We start from the raw sequence: 22,420 nt of genomic DNA, 5'->3' as shown, positions 1-22,420 counted from the left end.
ATAGTATAAAATAAATAAATAAAAAACTTAATATACTAGTAAATAAAAATTAGTAAGAAATAGCTATCTTATATAATAATAAATAGAGTTACTAGAGCTATAGAATAGTGAAGACTTAACTATTTTAGATAATAAGGACTAGGAGGGAATTTAAAGTAATAATTTAAAATTAATATCTTAAAAGAATACTAAAAAGATAGATTTTAAAGGATTATTTATAATTATAATATCCTCTTATTAGGAGTAAATAAAGTAGTATAAAAATAATATATTTATATAGATAGATTAGAAAATAGTATTATACTAGAATTACTTTCCCAAGAAGAAGAAAAGAAATTATAGACTAGTAGATTTTACTAATTATAAAAAAAAACTAATTATAATAGGATATTAAGAATTATACTAATTAACTAAAGTAATAAATAATTATTAATTAAAAGTCTAAGTTAAACTTTATATTAAGAACCTTATAAGATAAGGCCTTAGCTAATTAGAATAAATTATTATTATTACTAGGAGAAGGTGCTAATTCCTCTAGGTAAGCCTTAATATAATAAGTAAATATCTAAAGATCCTAAAGAATTATAAAAAAATTATAATAATTACCCTAGTTAATATAACTTACTAGCTAGAGAATATAAACTCTATTAAAAGAATTTTTATAACTAAGTAATAATAAAGAAGAATAATATTTAATAAGGCTCTTTATTAAGACTACTAATAAGATACTTACTAAAGTATAAGAAGGAGTTACTATAGTAGAACTAACCTAAAAAAGAGAAGGAGTTAATCTAACTAAACTACTCTAAGTAAGAGAGAGAGTTACTAAAGAAGAACTAATCTAAGAATAAGATAGAGTTATTATAATAGAATAATATCCCTTAGCTAGACTAATCACTACTACTATAAAATATTTTAAAGAAAGATAATACTTCTTAGCTAGAGCCTTCTTTACTATAGGAGAAGAGTCTTTACTATAAGAAATATTAAATAGACCTATCTCTACTATAGAAGAAGAGCCTTTACTATAAAAAATACTAGAAGGACCTATCTTTATAGTAGGAGAATTAATATTACTTTCTATACTAGACTATATATATTTATTATTATCTAGAGAACCTTTACTAGTACTATTATCTAACTCCTTACTATAATTACTAGTTACTACTACTAGCTTAGCAGGCTAATTATATAACTTATTACTATAATTAGTAAGGAAACTAAGACTACTAGCTTAAATAATAGATTTATAAGAGTAAAAAAAATTAGTAACTATAAATAAGAAATATTTACTAAGGAGAATATATACTTATTAAGAGTATTAGAATCTTATATATAAAAGCCTTATATATAGAATAAATATACTAATCTTTAGTTACTCTAAGTATAGTTAGTATAGGACCCCTAAAAAAATATAAATCTATTATAACTAAGAGTAGAGATACATCCCCTAAAGGGATCCTTACCTAAAGAATAATTACTATAAGCTAATATATAGTTATAAGATATACCTTACTACTAGAGAATAATAGCTAATATATAGCTTAAGTAAGTATATTCCTTTATATCTAGCTTCTTCTTCTTATTAAACTTCTAGATAATTAGATAAATAATATTCATCACCTTTAATATACTTTTATTAGGTCTACTAAGATAAGCTTCTACTATTAGTAAGAGATATTTACTAAAGCTAAGAAGGGTACTTACTAAACTTATTAAAAATAATTATATTCTTTTAATAGATAAAATAGCCTTTATCTTTCTTTTATAGAGTATTTATATTTACTAAGTATAAGAAGAATATAGGAGACTAGTATATAAAGAAAGAGACTTACTAAAAGAAAGATAGTGATTAATATAATAAAAAAGAAGATAATTATAGGAGGAGAAAAGAGAAAGAGAAATATAAGAGATAAAAAGAAAATAAATAAGATAAAAATAGAGTTACTTAAAATTAAAATAAATAATATATAACCTTATCTTACCTCTACTATAATAACTATACTAGTAACCCTACTTACTAAGTAATCTAATACTACCCTCTAAGTAATCTAATATTACTTACTAAGTATAATCTAATATTACTTACTAAGCATGATCTAATACTACTTACTAAATATAATCTAATATTACTTACTAAAAATAAATCTAATCCTACTTACTATATGTAATGTTGCTCCCTTAGACTATAAGGATCTTTTAGTAAGGAGCTAGATAACCTACTAAGGATAGGCTTTACCTTAAGTAGGGGAGGATGTGATATTAGTAAATAAATATTATAAATAGATTAATAATTATTAAGATTAACTCTGAGTTACTAAGGTTAACCTAAGAAATCTCTATAATATCTATGACTTATCTTTTAGATAGATAGCTAGTAGCTAGGTATAAATAGAAGATCTTACCCCAGGTAAGTAAAGAGGCATTAGCCCAGCCTATTTCTCTTCACCCCTAGTAATACTACCTTACCCTTGGTAATTCCATCTATTTAAATCTTTACTAATTTATTATAAATCTTAAAAATACTATCTACTTCTATAAATATCTTATAATAGAAACTTTTTTTAGTTAGGCTCTAATTCTTTAGGGAGGATTATTTCTAATTCCTTTTTAGTCAAGATAACAGCTACTCTTATAAATAAACTAGCTATACTAAGTTTGAAGTTTTAAGATAAAAACTATACTAAATTAGATTAGGTTAAGGGGGGTTCAAGTCCTAAAAGTCTAACTTAAAACTGAATGCAACTGTAGACAAGCCTCAAGAATCAAGATCAGATCACCTAATATGCTCTCTATGCAGATTGAGGAGCATCTATGGCATTGCTTTTCTCCTATGGACAGAGTAATAAGTGAATGAAGTGATTCTAGGAGATCATGTGAGTGATATATCCCTTTGGACAGTAGATACATCCTTCAAATCACTGTCTATATCACTTCTGACCAGGATATAGGATGAATAATCAGTACTTTGACATCGGTTCCATGTCAATCAAGCCAGTTCGGCATATACAGCCTTCTCAAACGTGCTTGTCAACTCCTCGAATCTGGCATCAGCCTGCAAGATCACCTGCGTGAACGTCGTGGCCGCAACCCCCCCTTGGCCCGATCAATCCACCAGAACAAATTCGGCCGTCCAGCCCATTGCAGAGTACCCGCAGACCGCTTGCCAGGGATCGCCTCCATATACAGCGGGCCCCCCAGCGCAATCTCAACCCGCCCAGCATCCATATCGACCGTGGAGCGAAGCGACGCGCGCAGCGGACCCGTCAACAGCTCCTGGAGATCGCCAGAGGCCACATGCTGGGGCTTGAAAATCTCGTCAATGCTCGCAGGTGAGAGGATCGGGATTCCGTCCGCAAGGATCATGGTGAGGAAGCAGGTCCAGTCGCATGGCATGGACCAGATCCCGTGGCCGCCGCAGTCGTGCGTGGCGGGGATGCGCGAGAGCCAGTCCCCGCGCTCGAGGCCCTGGTCGTCGGTGCGCTCGTACAAAGTCACCAGACGGTCCATCATTCCTTCGTGCAGCTCGGGGTGGAAGGTGGTCGAGGTGATGCCCAGCGGCTCCCAGATGTTGGCGCGCATGAAGTCCTCGAGGGTGGTGTTGTTGGTGCGTGCGATGGCCGCGCCGGGCTCGAAGAGGAGGGGGTAGGTCTTCATCACTTCCTGCTGTGGGTTAGAATCCATCCGAGTGGGAAACGGAGGAAAGGAAACGTACAAAGTCGCTATCAAACACGCTGTTCGTCTTGCCATTCTGGCGAGCCCAGCGGGCCAGCGGGGGGCTGGAGTGATATCCACAGCCACTCTGGTGGCTCATCAGTAGACGAAGCGTGATGGTCTTGGTGCGCGGCTTGGTCAGGCATCGGCCCTCGGCATCGACTCCATCGAGCACGGGGAGAGCGCACAAATCTGGTAGGATTGGGGCCACATCGTCATCAAGATTGATCTGGCCGCGCTCAACGCAGATCATGATGGCGACGGTGGTCATGAGCTTGGACAGCGAGGCCATGCCGTAGACCGCGTCAAAGTCGACGGGGACGCTTGACTCTTTAGAGAGCGTTCCCTCGCTGAGAGAGTAAAGCTGATCGCCTGCGAATCATTAGTACGTATTTTGCGCTGGTTGGGTAGTTGCACGTACCATTCTTGTTGACCACAGAGCACACATAGGAGTGCATGACGGGCTTGGGATCGGCAGTAGCTCGACGGACTGCTTGGGAAAACTTCTTCATTTCAGTCTCAGAGACGCCATTGAGGGCATTCACCCCATTTTAGCCATTGACGACATGGCCATTCATGACGTTCGTCTCATGAACCCCATTAGTCCCATTTATCTTATGAACACCATTTGTCTTCCCCGCTGACCCATTGGTAACAGCAGCTGCCGCAGCTTCCGCCGTGGCAGCCTTGCTCCTCATCAGAGTATCCAAGATAGTCCCTGCCAGACTCTTCGGCGTGCAGGAAGGCGCCAGCAGCTGCAAGAACGACATCCCCACGCCAAACTTCTGACTCAACCAATGGATCAGCTCGCTGCCGGACATACTGTCAAGGCCAAAGTGCGAGAACGGCCGGCTGATGTCAATGTCCTCGACGGGGATGAACATAAGCTTAGCCAGCCGCTGCACAACCGCGTCCGCTAGCATAATCACAGCCTTGCCGCGGTCATCCGGGATGTCGGAGAGCTGGAGCTCGTCGCCGCTTGCTTCTGCCGCTGCACCACCGCTGCTCCCGGCCGCCTTGCGGGACTCGAGCTTGCGGTTCAGGGTACCAACGCCCTTGATTGGGCCCAGCGAGATGGTGGCGGCGGGTAGGCCCATGCGGACACGCTGGCGGGCGAGGTTGTCCAGCACCGCGTTGGAGGCGGCGTAGTTGGATTGCGAGATATCTCCTACTATTTATTTAGTATACTCCATGGTGGGAGATATATGACTTGGTCCTTCCTGGTTGGCTGATCTCAGTGCCTTGTAGGCTGACTATATGGATGCTATAATTACAGGATTAATTAATGATTATTATTCTAAGTCGGATGAAAAAATATAAAAAGCTGCAGGAAGCCCTAGGAAAAACACCGGAAGTCGGCCAGGGCTATGCTATCAAAATAAGTATGTACTGATATGGTGTCTTTACTCCGCCCCCATCCAACTACCTAGGTACCTTAGTAAATGCTTGTACTGTACTAAATACTCGGCCCCGCCTTGGCAACATTGACGTGGCCCCCATATAGCATTGGCCCTAATGATATGATACCAGCAAGGCGAATCCATAAATCTATCACTGCCCATGAATCTGCTTGAAATCACCCTTCTACGAACCACCTCCCGCGAGAAAGGCGCAAAGCATCAGTCATGACTGCCATCTTGGGAAAGGTAGCATTCCACATACTCTACGGAGATAGAAAGAAGAAAATCACCCAGTTTCTTCGCACTACCACACCTGGTCAGTCAGTCAACACCTAGTGGCATCGAAGGGTGAATAATGGACCTGACCAAAAAACATCTAGACTCCGTTCTTTCAGACCTGCACACCAGCCTCGTAGGGAAAGGAATCACCTCCATCACACCGCAAGCCGTCTTCTACGCGTCTAGCATTAGGGACTCACCCCAGGAGCAGCCTTGTAAGTGATCCTTACCCCACACGAGAGCTCAAGACTCGAGCGAGCAAGTTGGCTAGCCCATAACAGGAGAGGCTGATGAGATACTGGATACTGTTTCAGACTGGACGAAAAAGAGTTTCCAAAACCACCTTGCCAGAACCCATCCGGACACCACCATCCCAGACACAGCGATTAATGTCCTGTGGACTTGCTTCTACTTCTACGCCTATCACCCGTTCCCACTCCCTGGTGCGGGCGACAGGAAGCTGGAGCTGCCAGCCTTTGAGCGTGGGTTTATCCTGCTGTCTCTCCAAGGCACAAGGCTCCTCGGAATCGTAGAGGATGATTTCGGTCATTGCTGGGGGCGGGTCGAGGATACTTGTAGCTGCCGGTTTAGGATTAATCGAATCTTCCGAAGCCTCAGCCTGGTCAATTGTCAGTCCAGCTCAGATCCACAAGTCGCTGGTTTTGACACATTCATCACCGACGATGTGATAGATGTCATACTTACGATATTCCCTTCCCATCCTAAACTGCATCCATCCCTGGAGCAGCTGAAGCCGCTGGCGGAACGTTTGCTCCAGAGGAGAACAGACCAATATCAGATGAAGGTCAGCGACTTGGCTACTTTACTCTGCCTGATAATGAGGCTAAGGGTCTATCAACCGACCTGGGACCGGGGCTTTCATTACGGCTCCTTCGAGGAATCCAGTCCGGAGAAGGAAGAGTTCGCTAATATCCTGGCCCAATCTTTCTGTCTTGACGACGACGACGAGTACCTGGCCCCCGACTCAGTGCTCCGTGCTTTAGATATCCTGGTAAGGATGAACCCGTTTGTTGACTTTCACCCCTCCTCCCAGCTGTGAATCTAACAATATTGCTGGCACCAGCCAAATCTAGAGCAATGGTTTCATCAGCTATGGGCAACCCTTTTTCAACCTTGCACGTCCACGGGGATACCAAACTTAGAAACCGAATCATCACCAGACACCACTATGGCCGGGATTCTTCGAGCAGTATCATTGTTTATCCCTCCGTTCCAGGCCCATAAAAGAACTGAATTGGCAAGAAAAGTCAAGTTGATTACATTTCAAAAATGCTATGACTCGATATCCCAGAGCTTGACAGACAGCCTTGATCTTGGCCATATACTTGGGCAAATTTTCCACGGCGATCCGGACCGTCGGTCGCACCTTGTTCTTTTCCTGGGACACCAAGCTCAGGACTCGAAAAGGGTAGTTGTGGGGGCATTCTTCCCTATCTGTACGCAGAACCCTGCTGCAAAAGAGGGAAAGGAGCCCGAAAAGATATGTAAATCAAGAATTGCCCTTCCACAACTTCTATTCCAGCTTCAACCAAGCTTCAGTCTTTTTCGATGGAACGGAGAGGGCAGCATGTCTTCGTCTCAAGCATACGACAGTGCTACAGGGTATACCGGCCACCCTAACTGCATAGGGGATCTCAATAGATCGAAGGTGGGAGTGGAGATTGACTCCGTCACAAGACAGGCTACCTTTCTGCGAGGCACAGATACCGCCAATCGGATGCCAGGCGGGTATGAAGAGGTAACTAGGAAGCATGACGGGGCTGAGAACATTCATGAGGATCAGCAAGAGCGAAAAACAGACTTTACAGTGACCCGTATTGCCATATTGAACGTGGAAGGTGGGCCCAATTACGATTATCCTTGGTGATTCGGGCAAGATGATATAACAATATTCAAAGAAAAGAGATAGATAGTATTGCTTTACATCTTGATCTTCTATTTAGATTGGTCTCATAGCAGTTGATGCCAGTGTTTCTCAATGGCATCAATGTCACTCCCCCAGCTGATTTGAGCAGCAGGATGTTCTTTGTTGCCCATTTCTTCCAAATATAGACCGATCTATGCTGACTCGAACACTCTGTTTCCACGACTGTCTCCAAAAGCTTTAATGGGACCAAACAAGTTTGACAGACAAGAACACGGCAGAGGGCCTGAAGCTGCTAGACGAGTTGTGGAGGATGGGATTTAGGGTAGTTGACGAGGACGCGGAGTTGACACATAATACTATCATTAGACAGCAGGGACAATATTCAATTTCGAGCTGCGGCCAGGGAAATGGTTCCCTGAGACTAAGGTGTACCTGCCCGTCCGACACTACTGTGAAAGTGATGTGCAGGTTGCTAGTCGGGTTCTAAGTGTTCTTTGGAAAGCTCAGATGGCACAACCGGGAGAGAGATTATTAGCAAGGATCTAGAAGATTGGTTGGTAGGAAGGAGGAACTATATAAGGATACTTATTTATATTATATCTAGCACTCTTAGTTTTAGTTCCTCATGCGTAATTTTATTATAGTCTACTTAAGTATAAGTTTACTAGTCTAATTTACTACTACTACTATTTACTATTAAGTCTATATATACTTAATAGCCTTACTTCTATCTCTACTATTTAGTTATTCCTATATTACTTCAGAAGTGACCTTCAGATCCTGGGATGGATCATAGTCTTTGCCATTAAATCTTATAAGTATCAGGCACATTATCGGCCTCCAGCGCAATGCTGGCGCGGTTTGCGCCGGAGTCGCTGACTGTGGCCGTGGTCATGGACAGCATGGACTGGTTTGATCCTGGGGAGGCGGCGGTGGCGGCAGCGGTGCAGGTTGGACAGTTGCATCGGGTGCGCAGACGGGGGGCGCGTGTATCGACCGTGTGAATATGTATGCGTCGTGCTGGATTTGTACGAAGGTTAGGACTGAGTAGGGGGGTGGGTATGCAGCAAGTACACATTGGAAATTGGAAAGCTGTAGGTATTTTCTAGAGTGGCACAACCTAACTGCTATACCTTAACCATACCCTCACTATTCATCATATAAGTAGGTTAAAGAATGGCAGTAGACCTGGCACCTGTTCCCAATTGATTGGCACATATGTCCCTTTCTGGTGAGTATTGATGTGATTCTGCATTCCCATCTGAATAACTACTCGTAATTACACAGCCCAACAATAAGAATGAATTCTCCATGTTGGTGATCTGGCCCTGCAAGTAAGTATAGCACCATCGAGGATCTGCCCTCCACCCCCACAAGCCCACCGGAACATTTCTCAATTGACTTGTCCAGTTGTCCTCCACCTTCCCGGATTTTCAATCTCTCTCCGGATCATTTGGTCGATGTTCTAATATAGATTAACTTTGTCAGTCTTCCTACAGCTTCACCACTGCGGAGATCCACAAAATCCTTTTCGTTCAACTCCACCGGCGCAAATGCGGATTCCGAGACAGACACAGAGGTATATAAACCTCCGTCACCCCCAGCACTTGACAAACATCCATTCCTCACTTCCCAACCATCTGATCCAAGATGAAATCGGTTCTTATCTCGTCTCTCGTGACGGGAGTTGCTCTCGCCGGCCCCCTTCAGGCCCGAGATGCCGTCACAGCGCAGGTCAATTTTGCCAATAACACGGGGGCACCGCAGCATCTTGCTTCGGGACTTCTCTACGGTCTCCCAGACACCCCGAACCAGATCCCTGTATGCTGGTTGTCACCCTTCGCACCCGGATCAATGCTGACAGCTTAGGCTCACTTCTATACCGACATTGGGTTTAACTATGAGCGAGCGGGAGGCGCTCAAGTCCCTTCTCCCGGACGCGGTTGGATCTGGGGGGTTACTGAATACCAGGTACTTCTTAAGAGACTTGATAGAGCTAGGAGGGAAGCTGACGGCAAGTAGAACCGCTTTGCGTCGGCCCTGTCTAACTACAGAACAGCTCGCCAGCACGGCGCCACGTTCATCTTCCTCATCCACGATCTCTGGGGTGCGGATGGCGGCCAGAATGCATCTGCCCCGTACCCCGGCGACAACGGCGATTGGACGAGCTGGGATACGTATCTCACACATCTCTTTGAGGATATCCAGAAGAACGACATGACTGATGGACTAGTCATTGATATCTGGAACGAACCCGATCTGAGCATCTTCTGGAAGCGAACCCAGGAGCAGTACCTCCAGATGTGGGGGAGAACCTTCCATCGATTCAGGTATGGCAAGACGATTTTTTTTTCTTTCAAACAAAAGAGAAAAAGTAAAAAAAAAAAATCAACAACCAGCTAAACCAAGTGATAGATCCGAATTCAGCAACAAAGTCCAACTCTCTGGCCCCGCGTCGGCCGCCGAACCACTCGCCAGCAGTACCTGGTGGCAGGCCTGGGCATCCTTCGTCGCCAGAAACAACAGCATCCCCGACCAATACGCCTGGCACATGGAAGGCGGCGGAGGCGATCTGCTCTCCACGCATGCCGGGCTGCTGCACTGGCAGAAGACCTACGGGCTCCCCTCACGACCGATCAACATCAACGAATACGCGATCCTCACCGAGGAAGTACCCGCCGGCTCGGCCTGGTGGATATCCCAGCTGGAGCGGATCAACGCGCACGGCCTGCGCGGCAACTGGCTGGGCGGGTACCAGCTGCATGATTTCATGGCGAGTCTGCTGGGCAAGACCAAGGTCGGAGCCGACTATGATCCCACGGGCACCGGGTACTACCCCAACGGCGACTACCAGGTGTACAAGTACTACAACCAGAAGATGACGGGGCACCGGGTCGGGACTCTGCCCTCGTCGGACCTCAAGCTGGATGCGTATGCGACGGTGGGCGAGGATGGGTACGCGCGCGTGCTGGTCGGGGTGCGCAATACCAAGGGGACCTGGCAGTTGCAGTTGAATAAGCTGTCGGCGCTGGGTCTGCCAGCGAGTGGAACGTTGAATGTTCATACCTGGGGTTTCCCCGTGGGCGCGGATGTGCATTATGGGAGGGTTGATGGGCCGACGGATCTGGGTTGGAATGGACACCAGTACTCGGGCGACAGCGTCACGTTTCCCATTTATCAGACGGACACGACGACGGCGTATGCATTTGAGTTTGCGATCTGAGGTGTCTTGGAGGTATCACCCTATCCTTGTGTCCCTATCATTCGTTGGATAGGGCTATCTGCTGTAGCTTCATACATACATAGGAGAGGCCGTGGCCAAAAGTGAAGGACTCACATTCAACCATGGTTACCTCGGGCTCACCTGTGCCTATTGATTGATATATTGTAGATCCGTTATCACTACAACATAAGGTCTAGTCCACAGCAACTGGACCCTTCCACTGCCAACCCCTATCGCTGAAATCCAGCCCTAAAGATCCCATTCTGATGGCGCCATGGGCCACGACATATGCGCCCCAATGTAGCCATGATGAATAGGCATCGATTTAACATACGTAGGATGAGCGAAAGACGTGTCCAACAACCAACATGAAGTTGGCGTGGCAATTGGATACCGACCTCTTGGTTCTTGACCACGAATCCCCTGCGAGATTCCCCTTCCGGATAACGAGAGTAGATCACAAAGACTAGTTATAATCAAAGTTCAAATAGATTTTACTACCCCAGATAGTCATAGAAATGACATAGCAGGGATCCATACACATCAGAAGCTTTGCAGAGGTGAGAGCGTTGCACCCAAATGCTTCAATAGCTTGCGGGCCTTTTTGGATGGCATTGCCGCCGAACCAAAATAGGCTCGTGCGAGTCAGACAGGACACCGAATCTGGGAAAGTACCTTATCACTGAGGGGGGCTTTGAGAATTATGATCATCGTCCTGCATCGATTGTCTGTTTGATAGGTTTTGGGGAGTTGACTGCACCGCATATCCTACGAATCCCTCCAGCTTTCTAGCCAATCGAGAGTGCAGACAGGATCTGCAAGGCTGAACAGAGATGCGTTGCCAGAGGCCTAGTACTCTAGCCCTCTCTCGATGGCTCCCCCATGTTGTTGAGGTCATAATGTGTTCGTATCTTATATCCCCTGATCTTAACCCCCCTATATACAGGAGCGCGATCACCAGCTTTGACAAGAACTACAAATCCCAGAGGACTAGACTTCGATCATTTCGCTGTGCCATAGTAATCTGGACAGCAGGAAAGGTCCATGACTCAGGCGCAAGCTTCCAGCTGAACCACGTGGTCTCAGTCTGTGAGTTGGCCTTTAGGATATACTTGCTACCCATGCAGCAGGGCTACATGCGTCGAATGAAATCAAATCGTTGACATATTTGTTTTTCTCTGTCGCTTGCTGAGTGGCTCTCCAGATCCCCTCCCTCTCTACCTTCTCCTCATCATCTCATTCCAATCACTTCATTATAAGAAGCAGCTTCTCTTTCCCCTCGTGGCCATGGCCTCTCGCACAGTTTGAAAGATTTTATCTCCCACTACCGTTCTAATTTTATCGACATCTTCACCGGTCATAATTCTCCACTCTAGCCATCATGCCATCTCGCAAACCAAAGCCGCAGAAGAGCTGGTCGATGCACCCATCCCTGCACGATGATGTCGCCCGCCTGCTCGCAACAGAGAACCTCTCATTCTCCTTCCACACGGTGGACGACGACAGAGACTGTACAGAGGACTACGACACAAACATCATGGGCCGGTTCATCTGTCGCAACCGCGCCTGCAGCTCGAAAGGTTGGGGGAGCAAAAAGATCGCCATCACGATCCGGATGTACCCCGGAGAAAAATACAACGCAAGAGTATACCACCAGCGGTGCAAGGACTGCAACTGGCTCAGTCGACCGATTCTGGATGCATCGTATGCCGACAGAGTGGCGTATCGCATCAAGAAATGGCAAGGGATCCAGATGGAGACGCCCTACTTCTCGGGTGAAAGCAAAGGCCCCCACAATCGGGATCTGTGCGAGGGGTGCAGACATGGGCATTGCGAGATGAGAGACATGGCGTGGTTTTCAAGGATGAGGATATGAGTCCATCAGTGCGCGCGCATGAGCTTGTTGTTTGAGGGAATTGCAGCAGCTACAGATACGCGGCGATGTTGAAATGCCCATAAGATGATAGTGGAAGCTTGCAGAGTTTGGTTAAAGAGTAAGCATGAACTTAGCCCTTTTTGTCAGGAAATAATATCAATCGTCTGTTTTCTCGGAATGGAACGTTGGGTGATGGCCTGGCTTGCCTAGCAGCCGAGTTGGCTCCAATTCCTTTCCCACAGCAGCCAAGAATAGGAGCCATAGGCCGAATCAAAAGCGTTATGCGAGATGTGGCAGCCGCAACTGGCTGATGAATAGAATTGAAAGTCGCCTGAAAGTTTGATCTGGTTTTTGGATTTGTGGTGTGCACCGAGGACGTCTAACTGTAATCAAATCCTGCATCAATCCTGCAGCTCGCTATCCTTACCATGCAGTTCATGCGCAGTGTCGTTCTTCTTTAGCTCGTCCTGGTCAGAGGAGAGCTTTAGGAGCTCGGCGGCGGCGGCTTGGGTATATGTATTATCTGGACCCAGAGCCTTCTCAAAGCCAGCAACTGCTTGCTGGAGAATCTCCTGGGCCTCCTCAAATCTACCCTGGTCCCGATAGACTGATCCAAGGTTTCGAAGAGCACCAAAGGTAGACGGATGGTCTCCTAGCAGCTTTGCAAACCCCTCATAGGCCTGGCGAAACAAGTTCTCGGCCTCTGCTAACCGTCTCTGGTCCTGGTAGACTGCTCCAAGGTTATTAATGGCACCCATTGTATGGAAATGATCCAAGCCATGGGTCTGTGCCTTGCTGTGATATATATATCGAAATATCTCCTCAGCCTCCGCCAGTTTTCCTTGATCTTTATAGAGACTGCCAAGGCTATTGAGAACAGATAGCGTGAAAGCGAGATCTGGGATAGGGCTCTGTTGGGTATCCAGTAGCTTCCAAAACATTGCCTCGGCTTCTTCCAGATTTCCTTGCTGATATGTCACAGTGGCAAGATTCTGGAGAAAGCCTAGAGTGGATGAATGATTTGGCCCAAGTGCTTGTTCACATGTAACCACAGCACGATGGTACATTTCCCCGGCCTCCTTCAATCTTCCCTGGGTCCTGTAGAGACGGGCAAGATTATGAACAGCACCCAGAGTTGAGTGATGATGCAGACTTAAAACCTTTTCATACCCCGCCAGAGCTTGCTGAAACATGTGCTCAGCCTGCCTGAACTTGCCCTGGTGTTGGTAGACAGCACCGAGGTTATTGATAGCCCCAAGAGTAGAAGGATGGTCCAAGCCAAGGGTCTGTTTCCACCCATGATACGCCTGCTGGAACATATCTGTAGCCTCATCTAGCCTTCTCTGGCTCCAGTAAAGACTTCCGAGGTTGTTTACGACAGCAAGTATGCTGTTGCTGTTGAGACCAGAAGTCTCTTGATAGCCAATCAGTGCATGCTGGTACATCTTCTCAGCCTCCATCCATTGTTGCTGATCCTTGAAGAGATCCCCAAGACTGTGGACAGTGCTCAGAGTAGAGGGGTGATGGGGGCCCAGTAGTTTCAGACACCCCTCGAGTGCTCGCTGGAGCATGATCCCAGCCTCGTCGAGTCTGCTCTGGTCGTGATACAGGATTCCAATATTATGCACGGTATCAAGAGTGGAGATATCATCCCGCCCAAGGAGCTTTTCACGTTGGATAAGTGCCAGCTGATAAACCTCTTCGGCTGCCTTGAGCCTTCCTTCGGACCAGAAGAGACGCCCAAGATTGTGGAGCGCAGCAAGTAGTTCCCGGTTCTGTAAGGATCCTGACTCAAGGCTGAGGGACTGGCGAATTCGATTTGCGTGGGGGAGAAGACGGCGTTGCAGATTCCAAGAATCCGTATTCTCGGGTGATTTTGGCACACTATAGCCTATAGCAACTGCAGCAATGGCCCAATTGTCTTCCTCTGTCCCCTTCAATTCGGTATCGATCTTCGGAAGCTCATGTTGGCACCAATTCTGAACTACCGGGTGCAAAGAGTAACCGCCGGTATTTGACTGTTGCTGCAGTAGAGAGAGAGCCAGAAGTACTTCGACAGCCTTGGAAAACTGGATTTCAGAAGCGGCTACACCAGAGAACCACAGTGGTGGCGCGTGTACCCTGAGGCCACCGTGAACTAGTTCATACCAGATATCTCCTTGGGAAAAAAACGAAAAAAGATAGAGCAGTCTGGCAGCGTCTGGAGAACGGTTCTTAATCTCATTGTAGGAGATGTTCCACACGGTAAGCATATTGCCATTGGAATATTCGCGATGACGTGGCGCTACTGCTTGGAGGTCACACCACGCTTGGTCGTAATGATTCAGATACTTCTCATAGCTCATTCCTGTGCGGCCGATATATGAGCCAGCAAGTACAATTGCGAGAGGGAGGCCGTCGAGGCGATATGCCAACTTTTCGAGTCCAGAATCAAGCATGGTACTGGCAGAGGTCTGGCTGCTGCTGTGGCAAGAATGGCTCCTCAGGAGTTCCAACCCGTCATGAAAATCCAATCGTTCCAACGAATATGAAGATGTGGCAACCTCTATCAGCTGCTGTAGTCGTGTGGTGATGACAATCGATCCTTGGTCGGCCGATGGGAAGTAGTCATTGATATCGTATGCTCCTTGCGGTTCTTTGTCACTCCAACCAGGCGCGTACTGATCCACATTGTCATAGATCAACAGCCAATTACAGTTTTTTCCTTGGGACAACCATTTGAGGACCTGTAGCGCGCTCTGCCTCAGCTCTTCCTTGCTCCGTACGCCATGGCCGGTATCCCGCTTGTCTGGGCCGTCTCGAAGCCGTGGAGCGAGGCCTGCCAGCGAGGCAATCAGAGTATTTTCGTCCTCCCCGTTGACCCAGAATACAGCAGTAAATGCATCTTTGTGTAATCGCGCAAAATGAATGGCCAACTGTGTCTTGCCCATACCACCCATGCCGTGAAGGACTACAACCTTACGCAGCTTCGAGGCGTTGGGTTGAAGCATGTCCCACATATACTCCAGCTCTGTTGCGCGGCCAATAAACTTGTTCACCACAGGTACACTCCCGAGTTCGAAAGGGACATGGAAAGCTTCTGTCATGCCAGCGTTAGCTATAGGAGCTTTTGCAATTTTCGATCCATTTACCGGTGATTTGAGATCCTTGGGTAGAAGAAGTCACACTGGCCTCCATCACCGGGATCACCGAGAGTAGTTGCTTGGTATATGCGGCAGCAGTCATGGCTGCAAATCCTTGCCAGCGGCTGTTCTTGTGGGAGTCTGCGTAATCACAAATGCCTCGTACAACAAGACATGGGAAATGGTCCATCAGCCCTGCTGCCTCCATCTCGAAACACAGTACACCCATCTCTTGCCGAAGTCGCTCTCGCATCGCGCCATCCCTCATGACCTGGTTCCCAGAGGCAATCAGGCCATAGTGCACCCGGGGCATATCGGGATTTCTTGCAGCTCGTTGAAGAATGAGGTCTTGATCACAGTTTGTACAATCCAGGAGATCGCCTTGGTGATTATAGGAGGCCGGAAATAGCTGATCTCGTATGGAACCCGGAGAACTAAACAAGTTCTGCGCATCGGGACTGATCTGAAGAGCATTAGAGATGATTGCCGGTATTGAATTCTTCCCAACGTGATGGTCCGATTCGAGATTGGCCATGGCCGTTAGAAGTGACTGGGGCGCCTTGTTCAATAATCCAGTGCGATGAAAGCGCCCATCGGCCATGCTTTTCCCGTAGTCGTATTGAATCACGCCGCCGTACTGCTCCGTTGGTTTGCTAACCACGATGTCTCCCAAACGGATGTCGTTCGATGGGCTGGGGACTCCCCCACCGATGCCCACCATCAGACGGAACCGGATGTTTGTAAAGCTCATCAGCATCTGCTGGGCCACGACAGCAGCAGAGGTGGTGCCATAGACTCCTTCAGGCAGACATGCAATCACTACGTTGTGACCAGCCATTTCCCCAAGAGTATAGGTGTTGTGGTCACCGTGCTGGCGCCGGAGCAGTCTGGGATGAGTCCGATCCAGCATCAATTTGGCAGCTGCCATCTCTATTGACAGAGCACATATCCACCCTACCGTGTAGCTATCATGGGTCAACAGTTCCATTGCTCGCCCGAAGCCTTCAAAAGGTATGTTTATCGTGCTTGGAAGTTATAAAGGAAGTCGAGATGAAGCCACCGGCAAAGAGGACGCCCGTGAAGGCTAAGCGCTGCCTCGCCAGGGTAGTAGTCCTGTCCAGTCCGCGGCTGCAGTTGCACTCAACTTTCAAGTCTCTTGGTCCAGAGTGATCCATGGAATTCTTGCATTATGGTAGCGCTAATGCAACTAATCCATCACGGCCAATCGCAAATGGACACACCTTTATGGATGTCCAGCCCCGCAGTTGCAGTTCCGCAGTATTATGAGGTATGATGCTGTGCTGAATACAGGGCAACGTTCCCATATCTCTATCAGACCGGATACTACCCATGGCCCCCTATATAACCATCAGGGATAGTCCGCAGTTTCTCTGAAATCTGCTGACAACCCCAGAAAAGATTGTATCGAGAAGGGTAGTCTCGTCTGTGGCTCTACCATTTCGCCGCTCTCTACATCACATTCCCTAATCGAAGTTACATATAATGAACTCTGATTCGGCCCAGTGCGCCTCTTCTGTGAAGCAGACTACACCTGAACGTCCTGCGGATCGTCGGGAATCTCTACAATTCAGACAGTCCATGTTGGCTGTTTGACTGCTTATCAGGGGGGTTTTTCGGTCTGCTTGGAAGTCGCCATCTCGTGTATATTGACCCTGGAACGGCTGGAGATATATGGATGAACACGATCACCGAGTCGATTTCTTCACCTAAATTTAACCTTTTTTTATTTTCGGCTAAGCAGGGCCCTGTTGTAGATTCTTTTTCCGTACCCCCATCAACGCCCTCATATCCATCCACAGTCCTCCTGAGATGTTGCCGAGTGCCCCAGCACTCTCCACTACCGGCCACACCACGCAGATGATCACACTGGCCCAGATCCAGACGAGCGAGACAACCACCCAGCCGGTGAAAAAACGCTCGCTGTACACATAACTTGACCCGAAGAGAGTGAAGGGCACCAGGACCACGGCGACGAGGATGAAGACGAGATTCGCCCCCTGCGCCAAGCGCTCCGCCTTGCGCACCACCTTAGGATCCATGAGCTCGATGTTGCCAGACTCGGCGGCCTGCGTCGCCTCGTGCGCTGCAGGATGCGGTACCTCTTTCTGGTCCTCGTCGTCCTTCCGCGACGACGTCTCGCTCTCCGGCGGGTTCACCACCACCACCACCGCCCCGTCCACCCGTGGAAACACCTCGGCCGCCTCGGCCGACGGGGACTTCTTCGGGAAGATCAGGCTCAGCACCACAGCGGAGATGGCACCGGTACCGAACGAGGCCAGATTCCCCGCCATCGCATTCGTCACGTCCCCCGTCGTCTCGACGTTAATCGCCCCCGAGCGCAAAGACGACGTGACGAACCACACCACTACGCCACAGACAAACCCGATCCACGGCGCCACGACCGCAGCAACTGTCGACATCCGGCCCCAGAGCAGGACCAGACCCGCCGGCATCGCTGCCCCGCCGACGATCACCCCGAGCACGGTCAGTACCCACGTCAGACTGAGTCCCACGGCGTTGAGCACGCTGCAGAAAGCCGCGAGGAGCACGGCGTACAGCACGATAGCCCAGTGGCTGACGCGCACGAGAGTGGCTGAGTCCGTGTGCGGGCGGAAATACGTCTTGTAGACGTCGAAGGTGAGCAGGGAGGACACGGCGATGAGCTCGGCGGAGGTGGAGCTCGTGACGGCCATGAAGAGAAGGATGAGCATGAGAACGGCGCCGCCTTTCCCAAGCAGCGTGATGGCCGTGGCGGGCGCCGACAGACCGGCTGCGACTTGTTCCGGGGATAGCGGGTGCGGGTATGTCGGAAAGGCTGGGTTGTTGGTGAGTGCTGCGCAGCCGAGGCCCATGGCTGTTGCGAAGCCGAAGGGGATTCCTGTAGTAGTCAGCTTCTATTCTACCATCAATTGAAGGAGACGGAGTAGGTAACGAACTCACCATACCACGCAATACCCCCCAGAAGATACGCCTTAACCGACGTCTCAGGCCGCGAGGCAATGGCCCGCTGCCAGTACGCCTGATCCAGCCAGACCGTTGTAAACCCGGCAACGAAGATATCCACCGCGAAGATCAGCCCCCCAACGGAGCGGAAGGCGAGGTACGACCCCTCCGTGTTGCGCTCAATCGGCATCTCCCGCGACGCCTGCTGCAGCAACTCATACAGCTTCCGCGGACTCCCGACCAAGTCACTCGACGCCGCGACGCTGAGCCCAAACACCAGGATGGCCACGAGCAGAATCACCGTGTGCGTGTAGTCCGCGATGAAGGTCGACCGCAGCCCACCGGCAATCACGTACGCCACCACCACGGCGGGGATCAAGAACGTAGCCGCGTAGACGTTCATGCCCGTCATGGCCGCGACGACCTGCGCTCCGCCGAGCACCAGACACGCGCCGACGAGCATGTTCGTCGCGAGGCCGTTGTAGAGGTACGTCAGGTGTGCGGCGGTGCCGTGGCGGGCGCGCACGATCTCGGGCATGGTGTGTGCGCCGGGGGCATGGGCTTTGATCTTGATGGCGATGAGACTGAACAGGAGGATCTGGAGGGTGCCCACGGCGCCGTACCACATGGGGCCGCAGACGCCGTACGTGTATGCGAAGGTGGAGCTGGTGAGGAGCGTAGCGGACCAGGTCCAGGAGGAGACGATGCCGGCGGAGATCAGGCCAGGTTTGATAGAGCGAGAGGCTGTGTTGAACTCTTCGGACTGGTGGGTAGAGAAGGCTGTGTAACGGTTTTGCAGCCAGGTGAGGCCGAGCATGAAGAGGGCGAAGACGCCGCCGATGCCGATGACGATGCCATAGCCGGCGCCGGGGGGAAGAACTTGTAGTTCTGTCATTGTACTTGCTGGATGGGAAGGGGGATTCAATTGAGCCTGTTCTTATATAGCGGTGTCGATCAAGAGATGCGGGTGACCCCGCATGTTATCAATTGGAGTCAACCTGCTGAGATGATACGGCAGCCAATTGGCTTATGGAGAGACATCAATTGGAGCGTGGCCGGTAGTTAGTAGCTATCTAGACGTTTTTAGTCGAGTTGGGGACTTGGGGTAGATCCTAGCGGCTGCTATCAACGCCTATCACAATGCTTGTTTGTTATCTTGAACCTGCAATGCCGATGATCGAGCCCTGAATCAGGCATGTCTGGTGGAGGTTCTCATGGGCGACCTTGATGAACTTCCCACTGGACCAGCCATCTTGTATTAGATTCGCGTCATGTCAAGCTTCCATGTATCACAAATTCCCCTAGACTCCCTGCTACAACAGAGCTCCTCAGGTGTCATTCAGGTCGTCCCACTATGCCTCGGAATGGATCGGAGCATCATGAGAAAGTCAGGTAAGCTGCAGGAGCTCAGACATCCTTGAGATCCACTGCGACTCCATAGTATCGCTTAGGTCAATGCATTCCATATCCTTGCTGACGGCGGCCCTCCACTCCCCTTCACCGACGGCATCCCAAACCGGATCGTACTTGGGCATTGGAAATTCTAGCTCGCTTGCGGTGAGCTGCCAGCTCGTCCCCCCTGGAATACTGCATTCCACCGTATGTGTGTTGATGTCAGTATTTCGTCTATCCGAGCTCAGAGTCTTGCAAACTTTGTATAGGGCTACACCAAAGCGTTTGACCTCTTCGACGCTCACCCAGACATATGTGACGAGATCATCTGGTTGATACCGCGCAAGAATGTTTGGGTAATGAAACACCCCTAGTCTTCTGCAACTGCCTACCAAGGAGGCAAGAAGAGCGGTCTTACTGGCCGATAGAGACGGTTTGAGATCAAGACCGAGAGAAATGTTGTCTCTGTGCAATAAGGTGAAGATTATATGGAGGAGGATAGCCTGGTACGTTGGGATTGGCCAGGAGCTGATCCTTGATGCGTTCTCTGCAACCGAGGCATCCCACTTGTCCTGCAATTTCCTCATGGTCAGTATACACTGGGATTGTTATTGCTGTGGGAATGCAGGGCAGAAGCTGACTTTTTGTTGATATATAGCTGAATTGAGGGTTTCATGGAGCTCAATGGCTGCGGCCCGGGTGCTCGGCACACCAGTCGCCCACATACCCATGACAATCATTGACTGTACCAGCAAAGGAGCCTCCGTTCTCGGATTGAATGATCCTCGGTGAATGAATGGCCAATGTGGGTGGAACACTTCGAAGTACAGCTTGAGGAATTGTTGAATCTTTCCAGTCGGACTGGGCTGGTCGGCCAACGGTGGACTGGAGTCTTTCCCGGAAGGTCCAAGTTCATCATGTAATGAACAGGAAATACCGCCACGCTGGCATCTGCTGCAGGGAGGGCCCCCTTCACACCGAGCTTTGAGGGCGCGGCAATTCGCACAAGCTTGCCTTAACGGTGGTGCGGGCTCACTCCCTTGGTGGCTCTGTCGGACATGACGACGGAGCGTGTCACTAGATTCAAAATTCCGCGATCAATAAGATACTCCATGACAGGCTAGCAATTGGGGAGATGTGCCTACTTCCTCCCGAAAATACGACTGCAAATCCGACATTGGAACGATCGTCGCGGGACGTGCTGCTCTCGGTGGCGATTAAGGTGCTCCTTCCGCCGATAACTGGCTTTGCAGCCTGGAACATCGCAGCGAAATTCACCTGAGTGCTTCATACGTCGTAGAATGGGAGGTCCACCGACGGGGTGAATGAATATTGAGGGGGGTGGTGTACGAGCAGTTGGTGAAGTCGGATATCCCACAGAGCCGGATATCCCGCCGTGGTTAATAATAAACCACCCTGTTATTTATTAAGCAAGTCAGTCAGTCAGTCAGTCAGTCCAGAGTATAGCAGTGCCATACTAGAAAAAGAGAAAAAAAAATGGATATATAAGTAGACGGCATTTCCTGCCTTTCTCCCACATCTCATCATAACAGTATTCTTCACATTTCCCATCATGGCTCCTACCATCCTCATCGCTGGCGCAACCGGCAACACCGGCCGCAGTGTGACAGAAACGCTGCCCAAGTTGCTCCAAGCAAGCAACACACTGTCCGACCACCGCATCATCGGTCTCACACGCTCACTGGCCAGTCCAGCCGCGCAACAGCTTGCCACAATCCCCGGCGTCGAGATCATCGAGCAGAACTGGGTCGAAACCACCGCCGACTGGCTCCGGGAACACGAGGTTGTCCGGGTGTTTCTGGCACCGCACAACGAGCCGAACCAATTCGCCGAAGAATCGGCCTTCCATCTGGCCGCCCTCCAGGCCGGGGTGAAGTACGTGGTGCGCATCTCGACGACCGCGGCCAATGTTCGCCCGGACTCGGCCGCGTACTACCCTCGCACGCACTGGGCCATCGAGGCGCTCCTCAGCTCCCCGGAGTTCGACCGCTTGCAGTGGACTTCGCTGCAGCCCAATATCTTTCCGGGGGTCTACCTCGCTTCCGCCGCCGAGTTCATCACGCGGTATCGCAAGACGGGAACGCAGGACTCGTCTCTGAAACTGATGGCCGCGGAAGATGCTCCTGTCGGCGTTGTCGACCCCGACGAAGTCGGGGGGTTTGCAGCCCACCTCCTGGCCCAAGACGACCCGGCGGTACATAACAAGGCCAAATATGTGCTGAATGGGCCGGAGGATGTTACGGGAGCCCAGATTGTCGACATGGTTGAGAAGCACATCGGCGCCAAAGTCGAGAGCGTCGTCTACAAAGACAAGTCGTTCGTCGATATGCTTTATCAGTATAAGTTCGCGGCGACGCAGCAATCGAAGAACGTGATCTACTCGGTCCAACACGGTCTGGACACGTCCTGGGAAGGAAAATGCTCGGCTGCTACCACGAGCAAGGAAGTGCTGGAGCTTGCTCCACCCAGGCGTACTCCTGCGGATATGTTGAGGGCCTTGCTGGAGTAGGAAACTGATTTGAGCGGCCAATGGAGCATGGC

General features: G+C 49.2%; 9 protein-coding genes across 9 annotated transcripts, besides 3 other annotated features; 5 read left to right on the top strand and 4 right to left on the bottom strand.

Annotated features, from left to right (window-relative positions):
- Positions 1 to 953: 953 nt before the first annotated feature.
- Positions 954 to 1,067: a microsatellite.
- A 948-nt stretch (positions 1,068 to 2,015) lies between these two features.
- Positions 2,016 to 2,164: a microsatellite.
- Positions 2,165 to 3,063: 899 nt separating this feature from the next.
- Positions 3,064 to 4,811, bottom strand: ACLA_097310 (beta-lactamase family protein; the record flags this gene model as incomplete). The annotated part of the gene is made up of 4 exons (XM_001270218.1): positions 3,064 to 3,663; positions 3,716 to 4,086; positions 4,136 to 4,204; positions 4,340 to 4,811. 4 exons carry the CDS (start codon positions 4,809 to 4,811, stop codon positions 3,064 to 3,066), a joined length of 1,512 nt encoding a protein of 503 aa, XP_001270219.1.
- A 528-nt stretch (positions 4,812 to 5,339) lies between these two features.
- ACLA_097300 (uncharacterized protein) lies at positions 5,340 to 7,281 on the top strand (the record flags this gene model as incomplete). The annotated part of the gene is made up of 4 exons (XM_001270217.1): positions 5,340 to 5,430; positions 5,495 to 5,608; positions 5,708 to 6,405; positions 6,478 to 7,281. The coding sequence occupies 4 exons, from the start codon at positions 5,340 to 5,342 to the stop codon at positions 7,279 to 7,281; spliced, it is 1,707 nt and encodes a 568-aa protein (XP_001270218.1).
- Positions 7,282 to 8,129: 848 nt separating this feature from the next.
- Positions 8,130 to 8,619, top strand: ACLA_097290 (uncharacterized protein; the record flags this gene model as incomplete). Its single annotated transcript, XM_001270216.1, has 2 exons — positions 8,130 to 8,249; positions 8,569 to 8,619. The coding sequence occupies 2 exons, from the start codon at positions 8,130 to 8,132 to the stop codon at positions 8,617 to 8,619; spliced, it is 171 nt and encodes a 56-aa protein (XP_001270217.1).
- Positions 8,620 to 8,931: 312 nt separating this feature from the next.
- Positions 8,932 to 10,504, top strand: ACLA_097280 (glycoside hydrolase family 39 protein; the record flags this gene model as incomplete). Its single annotated transcript, XM_001270215.1, has 4 exons — positions 8,932 to 9,102; positions 9,151 to 9,252; positions 9,304 to 9,611; positions 9,697 to 10,504. The coding sequence occupies 4 exons, from the start codon at positions 8,932 to 8,934 to the stop codon at positions 10,502 to 10,504; spliced, it is 1,389 nt and encodes a 462-aa protein (XP_001270216.1).
- A 1,381-nt stretch (positions 10,505 to 11,885) lies between these two features.
- Positions 11,886 to 12,380, top strand: ACLA_097270 (3CxxC-type zinc finger protein; the record flags this gene model as incomplete). Its single annotated transcript, XM_001270214.1, has 1 exon — positions 11,886 to 12,380. One exon carries the CDS (start codon positions 11,886 to 11,888, stop codon positions 12,378 to 12,380), a length of 495 nt encoding a protein of 164 aa, XP_001270215.1.
- A 401-nt stretch (positions 12,381 to 12,781) lies between these two features.
- On the bottom strand, positions 12,782 to 16,430 carry ACLA_097260 (F-box domain protein; the record flags this gene model as incomplete). The annotated part of the gene is made up of 2 exons (XM_001270213.1): positions 12,782 to 15,477; positions 15,512 to 16,430. The coding sequence occupies 2 exons, from the start codon at positions 16,428 to 16,430 to the stop codon at positions 12,782 to 12,784; spliced, it is 3,615 nt and encodes a 1,204-aa protein (XP_001270214.1).
- An 826-nt stretch (positions 16,431 to 17,256) lies between these two features.
- On the bottom strand, positions 17,257 to 19,361 carry ACLA_097250 (sodium:solute symporter family protein; the record flags this gene model as incomplete). Its single annotated transcript, XM_001270212.1, has 2 exons — positions 17,257 to 18,401; positions 18,464 to 19,361. 2 exons carry the CDS (start codon positions 19,359 to 19,361, stop codon positions 17,257 to 17,259), a joined length of 2,043 nt encoding a protein of 680 aa, XP_001270213.1.
- A 493-nt stretch (positions 19,362 to 19,854) lies between these two features.
- On the bottom strand, positions 19,855 to 21,149 carry ACLA_097240 (Zn(II)2Cys6 transcription factor; the record flags this gene model as incomplete). The annotated part of the gene is made up of 3 exons (XM_001270211.1): positions 19,855 to 20,440; positions 20,582 to 20,935; positions 21,004 to 21,149. 3 exons carry the CDS (start codon positions 21,147 to 21,149, stop codon positions 19,855 to 19,857), a joined length of 1,086 nt encoding a protein of 361 aa, XP_001270212.1.
- A 142-nt stretch (positions 21,150 to 21,291) lies between these two features.
- Positions 21,292 to 21,315: a microsatellite.
- Positions 21,316 to 21,431: 116 nt separating this feature from the next.
- ACLA_097230 (NmrA-like family protein) lies at positions 21,432 to 22,388 on the top strand (the record flags this gene model as incomplete). Its single annotated transcript, XM_001270210.1, has 1 exon — positions 21,432 to 22,388. The coding sequence occupies one exon, from the start codon at positions 21,432 to 21,434 to the stop codon at positions 22,386 to 22,388; it is 957 nt and encodes a 318-aa protein (XP_001270211.1).
- Positions 22,389 to 22,420: the final 32 nt, after the last annotated feature.

Source organism: Aspergillus clavatus, genomic scaffold (assembly GCF_000002715.2).
Source record: "Aspergillus clavatus NRRL 1 1099423829804 genomic scaffold, whole genome shotgun sequence".
Lineage (NCBI taxonomy): Eukaryota > Fungi > Ascomycota > Eurotiomycetes > Eurotiales > Aspergillaceae > Aspergillus > Aspergillus clavatus.
Note: the sequence above shows the minus strand (reverse complement) of the source record. Positions and strands in the feature narration are given on the sequence as shown.